At 40.0% G+C, this 21,278-nt stretch overlaps 1 protein-coding gene across 4 annotated transcripts in view; it reads right to left on the bottom strand.

The window, feature by feature from the left end:
* GLI3 (GLI family zinc finger 3) overlaps positions 1–21,278 on the bottom strand; it is a 209,491-nt gene that overhangs the window by 59,797 nt on the left and 128,416 nt on the right. For all 4 annotated transcript variants that reach the window (XM_027655965.1, XM_027655967.1, XM_027655966.1 and 1 more), the window contains 2 exons: positions 12,635–12,840; positions 7,503–7,649 (listed from right to left, as the gene is read on the bottom strand). In XM_027655965.1, the coding sequence (XP_027511766.1) occupies positions 7,503–7,649; positions 12,635–12,840 (353 nt within the window). The remainder of the gene's footprint in view (positions 1–7,502; positions 7,650–12,634; positions 12,841–21,278) is intronic.

The following is a 21,278-nucleotide window of genomic DNA, read 5'->3' as shown; positions in this document are numbered from 1 at the left end:
ATGATAAATTGCTAAACAAAAGGAAAAGACTTTTATGAGTTATCCCTCTCATTTCTGGTGATTTATGAATCTGATGGCTTCTTAGACATTCACATCATTAATTCAACCATGAGCAATGAGACAGTGGTTCAGATCTGGGAAACCAGCAAACCCAAAACCACAAGGCTTTAATATATACAGACAAACCTAAACATGTAAAATACAGTAGAGAAATGATGTGGCAACTTTTCTTTTGTTGACCATAATTCTGCCAGGTTGATACTTGATGCAAAACTAAAAATCAAGACTAAAAAAAAAAAAGCACTAAAACATCAGCTCTATTGGCAGAATTCAAACTGACATTCACAGCATTAGACTGAGAAACAGTAGGCTTTATTCGAATTTGTCCAAGATCCCTTGATATTCTTTTGTTGGTGTGTACAGGGGCCTATGACTGCTAAATTTCTTTAAAACGAGAGATTAGGCTTTCCAACGTGGTAAAGAGAAGGCAACCATACAGATACCATTTACATAAATACATATTACATTTCTAAATTTTATGTCCTGCTCTGAAAATCTCTACCTCTTCTGGTCTATTTTACCATGTCATGCTGACTGTCTGCAGTCCTGAAGGAAGATATATCACCTTAAATTTATTTCCTTTATTTAATTATTTTCTATCTTGGTTGAGAGTGGGAAGGAGCGAATTAGCTTCCACACTGCATACTGAACAATTTCCTTTAACAGTACTGCCGCTTCTACCTTTTTAATCCCTTTAGTAAAGGACTGAATCCTAATGATCTTGACAGACAGGGTCATGCAGGTCTTGGGTTTGATGCCTCCTTTACAACTACTTCTCCTACAGTCCCTGACATTCTCTGTAACTTACTAATAATTCACAGTTGGCCACAAGCCTCCATTATAGGTCTGCCTTTCCTAATTCTTGTTCATGTCTTTGTGTCCAGGACCATTTATTAGCAGGGTATTAAAGTTTATTTGTCTAACATTAATCAGGAAAAGAGCCCAACTCTAATTAAACTCATCTCAAGGTCAGAGTTGGATTAGAATCTGCTATTATGTTTTCCTCATACACCTGAGTGCGTTTCCCTTCTTTCTGTGCATGCTAGCCAAGATTTTAATATGGTATTAAAAAGTGCCATTTTATTGCTTTTGTGAGTGTGTGATCAGATCTCCATCTATAGTCCTTCTCCTGATCTGTGCTTAGATTTTCCTCAACTAGATAACATCAGCACCAATTCTCTTTGGCCCAAGTAATATAGAGTTTTGTTCCTTCCTGTTGGGTCTCCAGAACAGGCCTTAGTCCATTCTGTTCCAATATTTCAATTAATATCCATGCTCTTAATTCATCATTTTAAATTTAGATATGGCCATCTATTTATTTGTAAAAGCTACTACACATTATTTTATGCAAGCTACTTTATCTCCTTTTTAGGAGCTTGCTATTGTACGGCATCTGCTTGGTATTTTATTAGTGCTGTGCCTCATGTCTTTCAGAGGCAGAAATCTTTCATTTGTGCTAAAATAAGAAACAACAGTGATTAGCAGCTATAAGGAACTGCAACATATCTAATAAAGAAATACCATACACCTGTCATGGTAAAACAAAAATAGTAATAATTTGTACCTATATCTTTCATCCACAACTCTCCTCTGCTGACTGTTCAGCCAGGATGAACTAAACCAGTGCCTCTGAAGTTAGTGCTTGTAATATAATTTGCCCCAGATCAGGATACAATTCAAGTGCTTTTTAGGTTATCATGGTTTTACAAGGGTATAGCTAAGTGCAGGCATTATACTCCCTGCAGTGCCCTGCAGAGCCTCAAAAACTGCAACGACTTCACTCCTCCCCCTCCTTGCCCTTTCTGGACTGAACCCATCCCTTGCCTAAGTCATGCTATGGTTCTTGCAGCCCTGCCCACTGCTCATTACACCTTCCCCTTGCCTGCTAGCTGCTGCCAGGGCGTCCCTGTGTCTGCTCTGGATGCACAGATCTGCGGCCAGTGATGGAGAAAGACACTCCCAGCTGGGCTTCAGCCACATCACACAGTAGTCTCAAGCTTCCTCTTTTCCTCCAGACAGAACCTGTTTCAGGCCCCATCTAAATCTGGGAATTTGGCAGTCCCCTCCATCTACCTGGGAAAGGAACAAGCTCTTAAGGGCTAACGGTATCCTGCAGAAAGGGGATATTTCTGCTTCTCAGCAGGAGCCAACAGCTGAGACCAAGCAAGAGCTCTACAGAGTCTGACCACTGGAGAGGGGGATTCACTTCAAGGGAGACCATGACTTTCAAAATAGAAAATACAATTAAATGGAATTACTCTTTTTTCAGATCTTTGTAGTTTAATTAGTTTTCACATGCCTAAAAAGTCTTAAGCATGAGCTGACCACTCATGATAGGACATTTGCTAAACCATTCATTTAGCATAACATCAGTTACGCTTTAGTTAGTATGCCACTATGAAAAGGAATAAGTCACAATTTGTCAGTGCTTCTGAATACTAAGCCAAACTGTCTAGCCTTGCCAAGCATTTATTTTAAAAACAAACACTTCGATATTTATTTAGCAATTTGAGATGTTCATATGCTCACAATGTTCTCCCAGCAAAGTATTACATTCTCTACTTGATAATCCTTTAAAATCAAAAACTCCAGGAGCACTGATTCACTAAAAATCCATTTACCTCTGTGCAAGTGCTAATAAAAGACCATCAGCTTTGGCAAAGCATGCAAATGGAAGCTGACAGTGAAGATATGTTTAGAAATGTCACCTTTTTGGAGTAGACATTACAGAAATAAAAAGTCAGTAGTTGACAGTAAAGACTTGAGTGGGCCGACAAAAAATCCAGCAGGTGCCAGAAGAAAAGATCTTATTCTGAGGTGGAGATCAATTCTAAAATAACAGATATCTATCTCCATCATAAATTTCAAAAATGGAATATGCCATCCAGCAAATTTGCCCATGAATTTGATTTCTGAGTTGAAGTTTTTAGCATTGCTTAATCATTTATAAGGCAATCTTCAGACATGTATCATTTATTCCATCCCTTTAAATCAAACTTCATCAAACCTCTTTTATTACATCCCTTTAAATCAAACTTCTTTGAACATGTCTCAGGCACTAGTTTTTGTTGGAGGCTGTGAATATGGGAAGTCTCAGGGGTTTTTTTAAAGTTAAACCTTCTTTTCTTTCTTTTCCTTCTGGTTTCTGTTTACAAATGTGTAAAAAATTTGTTTTCACTTCATGAAAGTTTATCATAAATTTTGTCTTAGTTTTCAAAATGATACATCTGTCATCAGTATTAGAGGAAAAGGAATAGCTTTGATACTCTACCCTCATTCTCCAACTGTGCCTGAAAAACAGAAATCAAACCCAGACCAAAGCTCCTCACACTGGTTTAACTCTTTGGGCTGGTGTATTGAGTCCGGCTGAGCTGGACTTCATTTCCCCACAGCAGCCCTCACAGTGCTGTGCTTTGCATTGGTAGCTAGGAAGTTGTTGATAACACACCAGTGTTTTGGCTGCTGCTGAGCAGTGCTGGCACAGCATCAGCACTCTTTCTCCAACATTCCGCACCCCATCAGTAGGCTAGAGGTGGGCAAGATCCTGTCAGGGGACACAAGGAGGACAGCTGACCCAAACTAACCAAAGGGACATTCCATACCATATGATGCCAGCTCATATATAAAGGCTAAGAACGGGGGCGGGGGCAAGGGAGCATTCATTATTTACAATGTTTGCCTTCCAGAGCAATCGCTATGCGTGCTGAAGCCCTGCTTCCCGGGAAGTGGACAGACATTGCTTGCTGAAGGATAGTAGAAAATAAATGTTCTTGTTTTGTCTTTCCTTGTGCATGCGCAACCTTTTGCTTTTGCTTTAGTAAAGTGCCTCATCTTAAACCGTGAGTTTTTTTCCATCTTATTTTCTCTCTCTTGCCCAGCTGAGGAGTGATAGAACAGCTTGGTGGGAATCTGGTATCCAGTCAAGGTCAGCCCAACAGAGCTGGCGAAACTCTTTAGATCAATTGGGTTACTACCAGTGTCTCTCTAATGCCAACAGGGGTAGGTCAATGCTGGATACTTTGAAAAGGAGAAACCTCCTATTCTGAGTGAGCATAGGCAAAAGTTAATCACAGTGAAGATATTAATACTCTCAGAGGGAATCTTGAAACGTCAGGTAACACGATTGGCTTCCACTGAACACCATTTAAAAGATTAGAACATATTCTGCAAGTGAAAAATGCTGCTATCAAAACTGTACTGGCATACAGTATCTTTACAGCTACAACAAGCAATTTCAGTTCTTGCTACTGTAGTACTGTATCTTCTGCATCTACTCCCCTCCTAGTTATTTTGATGCTATACTTAAAGGTAGCAAATCTCACTTTTTTAGAACAAGTAAGGAGACGCTCAGGGCCTCTGGCCGCCAAAACTGCAGAAAAGCTTTATAGCAACAAAGAATATTTTGGCCCACTTTTCATAGCACTCAGGACAGGATGAAGAAAATTACAATTGGCCTTAGTCTTCCTCAATGTATTAGACAGTTCATGGACAGTGAAGTTCAGAGCTTCAAGAAATCTACTGCTCTTTAGGCAAGATTTAACTTCTGAATAACACTTCTTCCACTCTTATCTCCATTTTGAAATCAGTTTTCCAGCACCACAAAAGAGCAAAACAAAAGTCCCCAAACTACACAAACTGTATGTAACACACTTTGGAACCCAGTGCATGCTGGTGTTGGAATTATTTGCACTACAGAAGGGGGCAGAGATTCCAAATTTCTGTGCAAGATGCTGTATAAACATACAATTAGGAGACAGACTTGCTTCACAAAAGAAGAACAATGTCTTGTTTGCCTCTATTTGGTTGTTGTGCGGAATAAATGAGCAGTAGCCTTTCAGTCAGTTGAGTCAACTTGCTCAGAATTTGATAGCAGATAATGAGGGAAACTACTCATGTCTCTTCTGTTTCCTTTGACAAGCCTGGGCAAAGGCGAAAGAGTACTTTTAAGATCACCATACAAATCCTTAAGAAGAAAGATACAAACAAATGGGATTGCTTTGCATTGATCACTGCACTTTGTTATTAAATGCATACATAGGCATTCTTATTGGTTTTTTTTAAAGTCTTAATATCAGCTTCCTGCTAATTGTTTTGTTCTTGTTTCTAATCTAAAAATCTGACAAAGAAGAAAGGAGTTTTCTTTAGCATGATGAATGATAGGACATTCACATTCCTACTTAATGACAATTAATTTACTGTATACCCATGCAAGTTAAGATAGTTTTAATTAGTTTTTACAAAGGAAAAGGGTAAATTCATACTCTATTTAGATAAAAGCAGCTATTGCCTGACTAAACACATTCTCATCAAATATAGAAGGTGAGCTGTGTGACCTTACTAGGATTCACTCTTATTTTAATTTTCTATTTACTGTTTAAAAATAACCCATTTGCATAATAGTGCTACACATTTTTTGTCTTTAACTCTGAAATAATGCCTAATTGAAAAGTTGCTGCCATAATGAATCTCCAATGTGTGATCTTAATTTTTAAAAACAAACACAAAACAAATTAAAGTGTGCATTTCAAATGTATCATAGCTAAAGCTTGTGACCACAAACATCCTTATTAGAGATGGTGTTTAGGTACCTTTTATGAATGGGCTGAATTTATTCGCAAAGGTCAAAATACTTCCCCTCAAGTAAGAAGAGATAACATTCTTGGGATGCAAAAGCTGCAATTCTATGTAGATTACAGCATACACAATCTCTACTAACACAGGAAGATCCTTGTGCAAATGCCATTATTTGTATGAGTACTGCAATGTCTTCTGGCATACATCCTGGTATTCACTTTTTCTAAAGGCTGAATAAACACATTCAATCAAGTCCGCATCCAAGTATGTCGTTTGGTACTGCTACTTAGATGCATTCAGACACTCTCTCACAATAGGAACCAAAATCATTGAAAATATAAAATATCCCTGCTCATTGCAAGGGGGATTGGACTAGATGACCTTCAAAGTTCCCTTCCAAGCCAAACTATTCTAGGATTCTATGATCCTTTTACACCAATGAAGTCATGCCCATTCATACAAGCTGGGGATTTGTCCTTGTAACTGGAACACAGCAGCAAATTTACATTACCTGAACCATGCATAGCAGAGTTTCTATTCTGCAAGATATTATTAATATGCATCCAATGCTTTAGCAGCATGCCTCATCTTTTCTATTCCTCTCAAAATCCAAATCAGGAAGTATCATATTCTTAAGCTTTCAAGTACTGAAGCCTTCACAGTAATTTCTGGTTTAAGTCCAGACTACTTGTGTGAGTTTGTGTTTCTGAAGTGGGCTCAAGGTATGTTATGTTACTGTAAATTCTTCATGCATGCTTTCAGGGCAGTGCAACTGACAACAGAAACTGAATTTTAAAAAATCCTTCACTATCAAAATAACAGAATGAAAATAGCTTTCCTGCCCAGTTTCACAACTATCTGTCTTGCCTGATTCTTTAAAAATTGCTGGTCGTTTAACTACTTCACACTGCAAGGCATATGTTCTGCAGGGCTAGCTATCTATACTCCCATGCATTCCAGAGGTGAACCTCCCAACTCCAACACTCCTTGAGATCAGCAACTATGGCATGCAGCCAACAGCAGGAAGAAGAAACTGCACGAAAACTTGAAGTTTAAAAATCTGTGGGAAAACAAGGTGGTCTATCACTACTGTATTGGTCTGTACTATCAAGAACCACCTTTTCTTGTCACCATCTTATTTCCCTCATTGGAAGGAACAGAGTATATCCTGAAAAGTATGTAAGCATCTATGACTAGAGGGGAGTACTCTGCATAATCCTTTCCGGTTGATCAAAAGCAGCAGTAGCAAACAGTTTGGATCAGGGTCCTCTGTTTTCCTCCTTCAACAGAGAAATGGAAACAGATTGGAGGACTGAAAGATGCTGGGTGGGCAGAGAAAGGCTCTTAATATTATGGAAAACTAAGTAAGGATCTTTGAGAATTCAAACTGCTTTACCTTACAAGTAAGTGGTCTCAAACTGTATTGGTCTACGACACACAACTTGTAAGCACAGCGAGTACTCTCTAAAAAGGTGGGGGATATACTCTTCTAACTGAAAAACAGATGTAAACTTTCTGTTAACAGAGAGCTCATCAGGGAAATACTCAGCCTAACTATGAAAGTGAGTTACTGATTGTGAATAGAAAAGGACATTTTCAAAAGCACTCACGTCCTGCTGGAAATAAAATTTATAACCTGTTTGCAGGAGCAGTCCTGAGCCTCTCTCTACTTTCTCTCAAAGTTTACTTTTAGGCTTGACATAACCCTTGTACATTTGGCAATCAATTCTCTGGTCCTGCAGCCTCATGAGGAGGCTTATGTTGACTCCCACTTCTCTATCAGCACGGAAGTCTTTTGGGTCAGACCACGAACAGTCCATGTGGTTCCCTTTGTAGGACTGCCTAAATTTCTAGAAAATATCACTTACTATCCATGGCATGAAGATATTCCATATGAAGAGCACCGGCTCCTGCAGTGGCAGCTGAAGGAATGATGTCTGCATACGGGCTGCGCTGACCTGCCAACAGAGCCATCTGATGATAATATTCAGCTGGACTGACGCCAGCATGTGGAGCTAAAAAAACCAACATAAAAGTACCATTAGTGATGTAAGATAAACAAGAAGGAAAGTTTTACCACATTGCTGGTTTCTCTGGCTATTAAAACAGCTTGTTTATTTTTTAATGTAATGCAACGTCTGCAGTATGCCACCCCGGTCAATATATTTCAACCAATCATACTGTAAAGACACCATTCAAAAAACAGCAAGGCAGAAAATATTAACGAGCTTGGTGATCTCATGTTTTTATACTTATTATTAAGTGACTCAAAAAGTGACAGGCTGACAGCAATGGAAACTAGTATGATTTATTTAGTTACATAAAAAAGCAGGAAAACCTTCCTAGAGTTTTATTCCCATTTACCTCATCCCTGGCACAAAGGAATCTGTCTGTAAGGTGACAATGTGGCTGAAGGTCCATAAACATTCAAGTTTCTGGAGTCTTTACTTAGGAAACTAGAAGATTCTCAACCACAGTGTCCCTTTGTGTCTATGCTAATGAGCAAACAGAGGTAAAGCATGATTTCAAGACAAATAATAGTTGTCTATGAACAATATAGGAGGACAGATGAAGTCAATGAATACAGTCATTCCATCCTTCAAAGTTCATATATAAATATACTTGACACACAAGCCTGTTTGCAGAGCCACAACCACAGCCTGGATAGGCTCTACATCCCATCAGTGAGGTTATGAGTGAGGCAGTCCTCTGATAATGACTTATATTAGCCATTCTTTCCCGTAAAAATAACATCCAAGCTTTCTGTTCCCCTGCAGTTTTCAAGTATGTCTTCAACTAATGGGTAACCCTGGACAAATACAAAAATGAACATAATTTTAATATAATCTCCTCTCAGCAGGCTTCAGATGCTACTCTAAGTAGAGGGTCATTTCAAGAGCTCATAAAATAAACTGAGCTCCCTCTCCTTAATCCTGATTCTGACTTGCTATCCAGCCTGAAGTGAACAGCCTTCCTCTCTGCTCTCTACTTGTCCCACTTGCAAAACAGTTTAAATTTCCTTATATTCTGGCCAGCAGAAGATGGTATGTAAGTTTGCCTAAAACACTTCAGTTTCCTTAGGTTAGTGGGCTACATCCCAACAGATTTTTTTAATATTCTTTCATGCAATTTAATGAGATTTTTCTTTAATCTCAGCAATCTGAATCCTGAATGAAAATAAAATTTTAGGCTGAAATTCTTTGAATTATCTACTTAACCTGATTACTGTTATTTAAACAGGATAATTTATATTTTCATTAGAGAATCAGTTCCTAAATGCAAGCCTTAAAAGCAAAGAATCAACATTTTTTCATTAAAAGAAGGTAAACGTGGCATTGGAGTTTGGAGAAAACTTTATTTAGAAACAGATTCCTGAAGTGTATAATTAATCTTTATTTTTACCAAATAAAATGAAAGAATGTGCTTTTGATGTTAAAATGTTAAATATTACCTATATCAGGAAAGGTTTGGAAATACAGAAGTGTACATCAGACAGGAATGGGAATGGCATAAAAATGAGCTGAGATAAATTAAGGGTTGTTGATATTTTTTCCAAATTACAAATTGATTTTACAATGAAATACAATCCTACCACTTTCTGTGAAATATCAAAGAAATTATTCAGGCCAAATTTTAAAAGATTAATAACTCACACTAAATCACTGATTTTAAAGTTTTACAGTAGTAGGCAACCATGGTATCTTTCCAGACACACTCAAAATACTTCCTGAGCTTTCTGACATAAGTGTCTGGGTGAACTAACAATAACATTGGCTGCAAGCTTTAAGATGAACTGCTGCAGAAAACATAGTAAGCACATAATTGCATTACTAAATGTTCCATATGCCAAGAAATGCTCTGGTGCTCTTTAAAGATCATTTCTTACTATCTTCCTCAAACATAAAAAATTAGCCTAGTAAATGATGTATTGCATGAAGGGTAAATGAAGGGTAAATGGGAAGGCCCGCATCCCTGAATTTTCTCCTGTTTATTCCTGGGTAGCTTCAGCCTTGTTCCTGCTTTTTTTACAAGAGGAGACATTTGCTTCTGCACCACAGACACTGCTGAGCTTCGTTTGAGCACTCTCCTCTACATACACTGATGACTCCTTCCGCACCCCTGCTCCAAATCCTCAGAGGAGTCCTCAGCCACCCCTGGCCCACCAAATCTGTTGGATCAGGTGAAGTGACAAGACAGTAAGACAGTCTACCATTACAGCTGCTGTGGCAGTTGTAAATTACAGCTGGCAAGACTTGTAATGAATGTGAAACTGCTCTTCGTTATGTTCCAGATTGTTTTGGCTCCTGGCCATCCCCAGATCTGTGAGTCTGAGCCCAATAGTACACTGACCTAATTATCTAACTGGCCTCAAGCAATTAGGGTAGCAAGAGAAAGCTCGCTGTGACTTTCAGAAGAGCAGTAACAACTTCCAAGTTTTCACAGTTCAAATGCTATACAACTTAAGCCATGGTGTCCATTACATTATTAGTACATTATATGCAGGTACCTCTTTAAATCGTAAGTTTTTTATTTGTACTCTAGCAGTGCTCAAGCCATGACTCCGACTATCTGATCCAAGCAACCCATATCTGACAAAAGTATTTCATTGTATACTTTATTGATCATACAACAAACTCTGGATTCCAGAGAACAAACTTGCAGCTTTTCAATAGCATGTAGTCTGACTGAGATATTTTCAATGCCTTAATCAAGTTACTTACTGTATTTTCATTGGATGCTGCACAACACCTAGGTTACGGTAACTGATCAAGCTGTGAGCCTACACTAAAAGTGTAGTAATACGTGTTTGTTTAAAATCTGAAGAAAGACTCTTAAGCTAGTCAATTTTGCTTCTACTTATGACAGGCTAAGGCTGTGTATACAGTCAGTGATCAAGGTCAGGGGATGAGTGTTGAGACAGAGCATACTCAATTATCTGATTGTCTTGTGCCACCTGAAAGTCTGTCAGTATACCAGCTACCTACATGAGGCTGGCAGGTTTGAGACAGGCCTTAGAGGAGAAAACTGTCTTTCTAAGTTGGCAGCTGGAGTTAAGGCAGCTGAACTGTCACCAAACACCTACACTGTGCACTGACAAATTGTAGCACCACCATAGTTATGACTGAGCTCCAGATTCAGCTGCTAACATGCAAGTGTCCATATTGGGGGAACTGAATAGTTCTCTAAAGCTTCCTGCAGTACCTAGTACCAGTTCTCTAAAGGCTGCAGTACCTAGAACTCACTGGACTACAAGGGCAAAGCAGCACACTGAGATCATAGACAGATTTCTATACTCTAGACACCTACATTTAAGTGCCAGAATCTGGAACCAAATTCTACCCTGAGCCATCTCTGGGAGATCTCTGCCTTTCTGGAGTGTCAGTTGGATTCCAGGTCAGATATCCCAGTGTATCTCAGAAAGCCCTACGTGCCTTAATCTCTGCAAGTGAATTCAGTGTGGTGTACCTGAGACCAAGAATGTACACAGTTTAATGTCATAACGTTCTGTGATGGGTGGTTTCCTTCACACCTTCCTTTGTGTGTGCAACTGGAGCATACCTTAAACATAAATGAAATTCTGCAGGAATGTGACCCGAAGAGTACTGAAGGAAAGATAGCAAAGTGTTCTGCATATTAGCTCCTGTGAAAAAGCTCAATATACATCACAATAGTTTTCCCAATTTATGCCATTACATTATAGCTCAATCATGTTTATCCTATATCAAAAGCTCTAAAGCTTCCAAAGTCAAAACTTGCATTTCTGAGCATTCAAATTGTTCCTTTAAAATATTTTTTAAACATGTGAGCCGAAACAAAAAGGGTAGAATTAGCAAGAATTCATGCAACATCCAAAGTGCTGTAGGAAAGCCCTATGTGCATGCCATATACCTTGACTGACAATAGGTCATTAAAATTTATTCTCATAAGAATATGTGCCCATAACTAATGGATTAACTGTAAAGGTATATATTCTGATAAGCAAGGATTAATTAGTTATCCGTTTGGATAGGGTGCACCGCTCATTTTTCAAATTCAGCTAAAGGCAGTTTAACTCTGTTTGGTAAGTTTCTGAATACACCAGCAAGATCTTTCCCATAGTTAAAGTAACAGTTTAATTACCTTCACTACGTAGTTGTTCCTGAATATGTTATATTTTAGCTCTCTTCAGCAAATGCTACAATTTTGAAATGTCAAACTGCTTACTCTATTTTTGAAAAACTTACTACTAACAAGACAGTCCTTTTGCAACTCTGTTCATGGCTCACTTCAGCAAAATTCCCACTGAAATTAATAGGAAATGTGCCAGAATAATGACAAGAGTGATCACAGAAGTTCACTTCAACCCAAATAACCTGGAAAGTTATAGCCATGATCACACCAAGACCTAAAGCATCAATATTTCAAGTATACTGCCCACCATTTAGACTAAAAGAGACAGTCCTGACCATCAGCCATTTCTACATGAGCATCATTTCATTTTGCCATATTGTTGGCTAGGATAAACTGAAATAATTCTACATAACTTTAACAGAACTACTGACTAAGTATAATGAGCCAGTGCATGCTTTGTGTGACTGAAAAATACTATTTTAATTAACAAGACTTTTGAACCTGAAGAACTCCACAGTTATACACTGATGTACACTCAAAAAGAATCTGGCTCAATTCAATGCAGATACAGTGGATTTTTTGGGAGATCAGAATCACACCCCAGGTCAGCTCCACAAACAAAAGATATCACAAGACATACACCACCCTTTCCAGCATAAATTTTAAATGAGGATAGGCTTATTTTTTTCCTTCTCCCTGAAGTTTCAACGTTTGTGAAATGTACAAATGAGCCATGATCGGCTGATGAAGTATTGAAACATTTATGACATAATGAATATGTCTGACAAATCTGCTGAAGCTGCTTTGAACAAGGGGGAAAAATGTTGACAAGATTAATATAACTTAAGTTGCTACAATGACAGAAAACAGGAAGCCTATCTTAACCCACCGTCTGTTGGGCTGAGTCCACGGGCTGCTGAGATCATGGAGAGGGACGGGCTGCTGTGCAGGGACCTGATGTAGTCCATGTAGGGGTTAATGTATGGGTGAGGTGTGCTGAAGGGAGATTCTGATGCTGCAGCAGGATTTCGGTGCGGGGAAATTCTAAGGAATGGAAGTTCTGAGTATGTTGGGCTACTAGATAAGGCAGAAGGCCTGGAAGAAAAAAGGAAGAAAAATAAACAAAAACCAGTCAGGTTATGCAGGCAATAAGGAAAAATATTGTAAAGGTAACACAACATTCATTTCTTGAAGAATAATGACTAAGTTGCACATGTACTGAAGTCAACTACCTGGAAAGAAAAAGGATAGGAAATTAATTCTTCTCTGTACCGATTATTACCAACATTTCTCTGACCAATTTTAACATGATTTTATATTTGGTTTAAGCTTTACATCCCTCAATACCCTTTCTCCAAGGAGTTTAAGAGAAAATCACTTTAATTAGTATGAAATATGCACCCTGTATACTACGTAGTAATTCTTACTGAAATGTGGAAGACATACTGAGATTCACAACCATTTACATCTTCAAAACCATGTGGCTATTGAAAAAGGAGTTTTGAGAGCCACACTGCATGCACTACTTTCATTTGCCAGCTTACTTTTCCAGAAAGTCTAAGATGCATGTTTATATAGACATAATCCCAGAAAACCCAAGCTTTGTAAACCACTAAGACTGTATGCTCCTTTGGACCATTTTTTTTTTGTTGTCCCTTCCCATGAGAAATACACAAAACTTGGTGGCAAAGGAAGAAAGACTGCCGCATATCTTTGTTTTTAGCATGGTGCCAGAGACCAATGCCTTTTAAAAAGACCCCATTATTAAGTACCTCATTTTTGTGAAGGGAGAGCTGCGGTGCCCTCTCATGCTATGTGTGTGAAGCTGTGATGAACCAAGGTTGAAAGCTGAGTTCACAGCTGACAAAAGATAAATAACCTGCCGTAACCCTCCCCATCAACCCACTCTGTCGATATGACAGCGTCTGGGATCTGCGTGGAGACCTTTCTCTAACAGCATCCCATCTCCAAAGGCACTGGAAAAAGTCCAGTTTTCATCAGAAGGGGGTTGGAGTGCCTGCCCTTGCCAACCTGCTCTTTGGCAAAAGACAATGATTAAGCCTGTCATGCATTTGCTGTAGTCCAACTGGTTGACCCGAACTAAATGCCTTTTTGTCCCTGTTTTTCCAATTAATTTAGCATATATACAGCACAGACACAGGCAGCAGCTGTGAGAGCAGTGAGGGCAGGCTGTTCCTTTGATGCTGTTGGCTTACAAGGAGTAATCAAACAAGAAATGTATTTTTTTCCTTTACCATACACATAACATGATCAATGGAGGTAGTTGTCATCACCTAAAAGGCCAACAGAACATAATCTTATGTAGGAGCCAATTCTGCCCTGCCATCAGCTCAGAAATGCTAGCAATATGAGTGGGGCAGTGATCAAAGTCATGAATTCCTAACATGATGCCAGCTTCCCTGCTACTAAATCCATGAGAGCTCATAAAACCTGAAGAATGAAGATTTCTCCTGATGCGTTTTTCTCTTCCTTTTCCCTTCCCTATTTGACTTTTTTTGCTTCTTGCCTTCCTACAGCTTTCTGCAAGGTAAGCCTGTTTAGCCTTCCCATATGAAATTACCTCCTAGCTCCAAAGTTTGTTAGAGAGCTGCATTCATTCTGTGCAGCAGGTACCAGCTGTCCAATCACTCCTTTGGCACCCAAGCAAGTGACCCAGATAAAGCCTAACCCCTCACTAGTACACCTTCACCGTATTTAAAACGCACCAAGAACCTGAAACCAGAAGGCACTTTCCACCATTGTGCAAAACAGACATCTTTTTTCAGAGAACTTTTTCTCTGCATGGTTTTAAAGTACCTTTGTTCTACAGTGGAAGCACATCTTTAATCTTGCTACTGTGAAACCGCACCAGCCACGGAGCATTTGCTGTCTCATGGTTCCCTATGACGCCAAATGTGGTAGGTAGGAGCTTTAAAACTCATGGCGATGTAGGAAGCAAAAATACTACAGCTGAATATCACATTATAGAGTGAGTTTCCCATCCTGGTAGTGAGGAAAATATAGTAGTATAGCAAATTTAATACAAGATTAACAAAGAAACTAAGTTTGGATGTCATTTTACAAGTCTTATTTTTTTTTAATGTGATCTCAACTCAGAGTCAGGAATACAAAAACCATGCAGGCAGGCAGAAGCCCTGGCCTCATCTGGTGCATATTGAACAGAAAACTGTTCAAATGCTTATGCAAGAAGGCTGAAAGTCTGTATCAACCTCAGTGATTCACTCTCCAGCTGGCCAACAGCCAAACGCTGCTGCAGGAGCAAGATTAAGAGCCAGGCTGTCAGCTTCTCTCTCTGTATCCAACAGGAGCCATTCAAGGACACCAGGACTCAACCGCTTCTCCTTCTCCCCAGCCCTGCCTCTGTCTGCTCCTCTGAGCTCCTCAGTTTTCCAAGGATGCTGGGGAAAGGACACTGACCTGGGTAACTTCAATCAACAGCAGACATATAAACAGTATTATCTGAGGCAAAAATAGTCATCAGATTCCACACAGAATTCCCAGCTCTGGACTCTGATATGTCTCAATTTCTCTCCAGCATCTGATTTTAACATGCTTCTAACTTCTCTGTTCACTTTCAGATTAGACTTTTCTCGATCCTCTGTTTCCAGAGCCTCCTTTCCCCACAGACCCTTTTTCTCTCATGCCTTCATCTGTTCTCAGTCCCACAGTTTGAGTCATCCTGATTTATTCCAATAAACGTCACATATTCTTCCTTTCCTTTCCCTCTGTGATTAAACTTCACTATGAACATCTTTCACAAGTATTAACTCCCTCCTTCAAACTAAAATGTGACTTTTAGAAAGGGTGCAGCCAAACACCCTTACTGTTGCTTTGCAACTTCATTGTGTACCACTAAAGAATGACTTTTGTTCTGTAAACAGCAAACTGTACAGCCCAGAAGTGGTTCTGCAGACACTCATTCAGTGACAAGCAAATCAAATCTCCAGATTTGGCTGGTAGTCTATCCCCTAATAGTTTTTATTTCACATGTATAGAACAACAGAATCGTTTGGGTTGGAAGGTACCTTTACAGGTCATCTAGTCCAACTCTGCTGCCATGAGCAGGGTAAAAAGCTGGGGACTCTCCTTCAAACTCAGGACTCTTTAGAAAAACGTCCTACGATCTAGTTCTGTGTCCTGGCAAATGGTGGTGTGCCTTGGGTCTGATGCTACTTCATGGGATGCAATGATGCTTCAGTATAAGAAGAGGCAAGGAGTTTTTCAGTGATACTGCTTGAAAATTTCTGCCTCACCTGTAAAGCCTGAGAGGGAGAACTTGCTCTGCATCCTCTCCTGTGCAGGGGTTTTCCTGTTAAATGACATACTCAGAAAACATTAGGGAGAGAGCGAAGCAGATGCATGCTGTTTCCTGAATTGGGTCCCCTGTGTCTATTCCTAGAGATCCTCCAAACTCAAATTTAATACAAAGCCTGTCATACTTTCAATACATACTTGAAGTTGGAGATCTCCAGGTTTGTGTGTAAAAGAGATCCTATGGCTGTGTTTCATCAGTAATTTTTATCCTGTTACATTAGGATGATTTTATTATTTTCTCAGTAGCCTTGATTATATCTACAACCCTGACACAAATAAGAAGGAACAGAGAACAGGGCTGGCTGTGAAGGAGTCTCCTCCTTTCTGTCCAGAAGGCCTTCCTGCTTGCTGCTAAAGTGGCAAAATATCATGCGTGCCACACAGCTTCCATATCTAACACAAGACTTCCCACTCCCCACTTATATCCAGCCTGCCAGCTTCTTCCTGTCCCGACTCCGATGCTCTGGGAAATCTCAACTACTCAGCAGGCAATTGGCTCACACGTGCTGAGGCAGTGAGATCAGTGTAAGGGCAAACAGGTGTATTTTTTTCCTATTAGTCATGACACTTCTTTTTTGATGAATGTTACAGAGGTGTCTGGACAATATTAAAAATTTACATGGTCACACCAGTTCAGAAGCTGTGAGCAGAGTATGGTAAATCCCAAAGCGTGTGAAGCTAGGGGTTTTTTTAAATGTTTTTTTCTGACCACTGCTGAACCACAGGTGAGCTATGTGTAAGATTTCAGTTATTGGTCATGAAAATGGTGTGTCATTTTGTTTTGTTGCTTACAGCTGTAACAGATGAAATCTGCACAAGAAGACTGCCTAGCAGCAGGCTTGGATTTTAACCACCACAAAAAGCTAACCAAGTACAATTTCCTTTTCAGCCCATACAGCCCTTTTTTAACCGGGAAAGGAAGATCATAGGAACCTGAGAGATGATGCAGCAAGCATGAGCACGCTATATGTATTTCAAAATGACCTGCATGCACAGATCTTTATTTAGTATTATCCTGAAAGGGTCACACATTCTTTCCATAAGCAGAGAGAACTGGGATAGGGGGGCTCCTGCCATGTACTTTAGGCTCTTTTTTCACTTAAGTGTTAGCCAGTTTTACGATGAAGAAGATCAGACTGTCCAAACTCAAATCCTATCCCTTTCTTTGGTACTAATGGAGCACTCAACTTGTGCAGGTGAAATACTGCTGTCTGGCTATGACCAGAGGTGAAAGTCCCCAGGTAGGTAAGCCAACACAGTGCTTTTTGACTACAAGGCCTTTCAACCACCCTCTCAGTGCCATACTGACAAGATTCAGGAACACTTTTTCCAGTCATACAGTAATATCATTCATATAGACCTAGTGAAGAGGCAGGTAGAGGACCAGCCCAAAGTCCATGATACTATCTTACATGGATTTATGCATGTAACTGAGTTAGAGTGGTTAGCCCAGGAATTGAAGGAGGGGATGGAAAGAAAAGAGACCCAGTTCAGGATGCTGGTGAGTAGCAAGGGCCAGTTGCTCCCTAAGGGAAGGCAAACCAGGAGCCACACACAAACAGTGCACCCTATGCCACCAGATCTGAGCTGAGCGACAAGAGCCAGGTGCTGGCAACACAGTCTATCAGCAGTGTGAGACAAGGCAAAGTAACAAACCAGGTCTGGGCTGAGCCAGTCAAGTGCAGAAGGAGATAGGGACAAAGACAGGAGAGAAGACAAACTACACCATGGCTCTGAGGGCTCCATCCAGAACAGCTACCTACAGGGAGGGTCATGAGCTCAGCCAAGGACAGGACTAAAAATAGGCACTACCTACAACACAGATCAGGCAGCTCAGCTTAAAGGGGCTCCTGGGTGCATGAGGTGCTGGTAGAGGTCTCAGGTGAGGTTGCTCAAGACCATTATGGCCAATTAGTGGCCTCAGGGTACTGAGCTTGCTTTGGAGTCCTTGAACTGTTTTAAGACATACCAAAATATCAATACAGCGCAAATTGTCTCTGTTCTTGTATTGTTTGCAACTGTGAAAACTACAGCCGGCTCCACGACCCTGCCACTCATCAGAGCACATTCTTCAATAGCAATATTTTCTGGAAGCAGACGTAAAGCCACTCGAGACAGCTACAAAGGTCTGTGTCACAGGAAAATCTGGATGAAAATTCTGAGGCTGGTTTGGTGTTAGAGAAGTGATCTGTCATAAATTGTTTCCAAATAACTTTAAGCTGTGCTTGGGCAAAAGCTTCTTCTAAGCACAACATGTTTAAAAAAGAAAAAAAAAATTCATGGTGATTTAAGCCCTTTCCGATTTTAAAGGAAACTATAACTCCAGGACTGGAAATCTTAATGCCAAGTTTTGTCCTGATAAATTTTTAAATGGCTCTTTTATGAATCTGTTGAAAAATACATTTATATTGAAAACAGCAAGTGATTCTTAACTATAACATTGTAAATATGACACTGAGCTGAGGTTACAGATGGAACAATAATCTATCTCACAGAACAAAGCTTGTCAACGAAGTCGGATGAAATATTGTAACATAACCTAATTTATTATTGCCTTTTCATCCATCTTGTTATATTATGAAAGTGTCAAAGTTCAAACCTCGATATTTAATCATTTAACAGTACGTTATTCAATGCTGGAGCAACCATTGATGGTATAACTCTCACAGCAATGATATTCACACTGTTTCTCCGATAACTGTTCAATTCAGTCCTGCCTGGAGAATTGAAAAATATTAAACTCTTTAAACTGCCTATGATACTTTTCTTTTTGCTTTTTCCTTTTTTCTTTTCCTGTAATATTCTTCTGATGTCTGCAGACAAAACACGAACACTTTTATTTCTAGTAGATCCTGGAAGATGAACAAACAATAAGGACTTTCTTGGTATGTAGTGACTCCTCTTCTAAAGCACATGGCTCAATTCCTTTGGTAATATCTCCTATGTTACATTTGTGTTGTATGTTTAATGCCATAGTTCTTTGTACAGACTGAATCTTGAGCACCAGCAGTCAATAACTGGCTAATAATAAAAGCTTTTTATATTAAGAAAATTGAGCTTTGAGACTTCAATGCAAGGAGATTGAGGCCAGCACTGAGCATTTTTAAAATGCAACTTATTTTTCTCTTTGCACTTCTAATTGAATTGGTAAACAACCAAACTCATAAATATGTAGTATGGGAAATCAATAATATAATTTTTAATACTTTTTTTTTTAAATTTGCATCTTAAAATAGGCAGTTCATTCCCCTAAAATCACTCACTGCCTCAAAACTGCTATATCACATTCTTGGACTTAGGAAAACTAAGCAATTGATTATGAACATTTAAAGAATTATCTGAATACATGAAAATGTCAGAGCACACTTCATGTAAAACAGCTCAAGTGCTGCAAAAGAGTAAGCACTGTTAACTATATTTTCTTAATGGTGGAAATGAAGAAGAAGGAAAAAAAGAACATGTTTAAGTCCTAATATATAAAAAAACCCTCTTGATTTCCTATACAGTTTTCCATGTTCCAACACCTAGTGAATATTTTCTCACTTTTTTCCAAAATTCACACTGGAACTGTACTCAGTATGGGAAAGTAAGTCACAGAATCTGATTTGGTAGCAACCTTCCATTCTGTAAATACATGTTCAAATAAACCATGAATGGGTCAGTGTCTATGTAGTTCATGCATAAGAGGAGCTAGATCAGGGTTTAAGGTACACAGGCTCTGGTTTGGTTTCCATCACTTATTGGCTGTCACCTTGCATAAGTTTGCTGTCTTCCTCATCCGCTGTTTCTCCATGTGTAAAATTGTGGTAAAGCATTCAGAAAATGTTCTACAGTGGAAAGGTCAGATCAAGAGATCCTACGTTGTTGTAGTGGTTTGAACCTTGTTTTCCCCCAGAGGCTGAAAAGTGGTAACCCCCAGGGGTGGAAACCCCTGGAAGTTTTGAAGTTCTGTCCAATGAGTGCTCCTGCAGAAATGTAAACATATCACAAGCACTGGAAGAGAAGGGTTGTAGTTTGGTGAGTAGAAGAAGTAGCCATGTTGTAGAGCCACGAGGAAAGGGGCCCAGAGCCCCTCGGGGCCTCTGCCCCGCCCCCAGCCCCAGTTGGGGGCTACAGAGACTTGGAACAGTGTTAAGCTGGACTATGTGTCTGTAGCTGTGAGCTGGGAGATGTTTTCCATCGTGAGTGAGCAGAGACAGAGCAGAAGCGGCGGCAGCGTCCAGAAGTTATGGCTAAAAGCCAACTGATAAGACCTGAACCGAAAGAGCAGCAGGAACAACATACAGCACCGCAGAGAAGACTCCTGGAAGGAGAACCGAGGAAAAGAGAGCCTGCAGCAGAGTTACAGAGTTCTGGGGGTAAGAACTGATACCAGAGCCCCCAAAACTCCTTTGAGACCTCCTGGAAAGGAGGAAGATGATGGACTCCTGCTTGAAAGAGCCTTGAAGTGCAGCATGCACTGCAGAGAGGAGCTGAGAAGCTCAAAGGCGTCCTGAAGCTGGACCGGGACGGAGAAGGAATGCGGGGGGGGTTGACCTTGGCCCCCCTCGCTGCTGCTGCTAAGCTAGCAGCCTTGAGACAGAGCACGGAGCTCTGCAAAGGGGAATTTGAATCCCCTGAGGAAGGGACTTTCACGAAGATGCCCCTGCATTTCGTGATATACCTGTGGTGACGCGAGTCTTGTCCCTGCTCGCAGTCCACAGGTGAGGCCTTCGCTTGGACCGAAGGAGAGTCGAGGGGCTTGGAGACCCCCTTGTGTGTACTGAACAGAGATCCAGCTACAACAATCCAGTTACTGCTGCATGCATGAGATGAAGAGAACCTGCTGCCTTAGAAGAGACTCCTGCTTGGGACTGGAAGGGATCTGTCCTTCTTTCCCTCCTGGACTTTTATTTGGAGGGAAGAGGAGATCTGATCCATTGTAAATACTATATGTCATGGTAGAGATAGTTGTGATCGTGTGTATAATGTGTTATAGTAATTTATTTGTACAGTCATTGTAATATATTCCCTTTCCCCCACTTTGAGTCTGGGTGTGTTTTGTCTGGAAAAACCTATCTCACATTGGGTTGAGATGTGGGAGGGGGAATGGAGCCAGGGAATTGGATTTTGGGGCTCTCTCAAACCATGACAGTTATTAACATTTTCTCACTGAGGCAAAGACAATGCCTTCCAAAATGTGTGCAGTTCTGATATGT

The sequence above is a fragment of the Corapipo altera genome, unplaced genomic scaffold (genome assembly GCF_003945725.1).
Source record: "Corapipo altera isolate COAL_440 unplaced genomic scaffold, ASM394572v1 59, whole genome shotgun sequence".
In the NCBI taxonomy this organism is placed as follows: domain Eukaryota; kingdom Metazoa; phylum Chordata; class Aves; order Passeriformes; family Pipridae; genus Corapipo; species Corapipo altera.
Note: the sequence above shows the minus strand (reverse complement) of the source record. Positions and strands in the feature narration are given on the sequence as shown.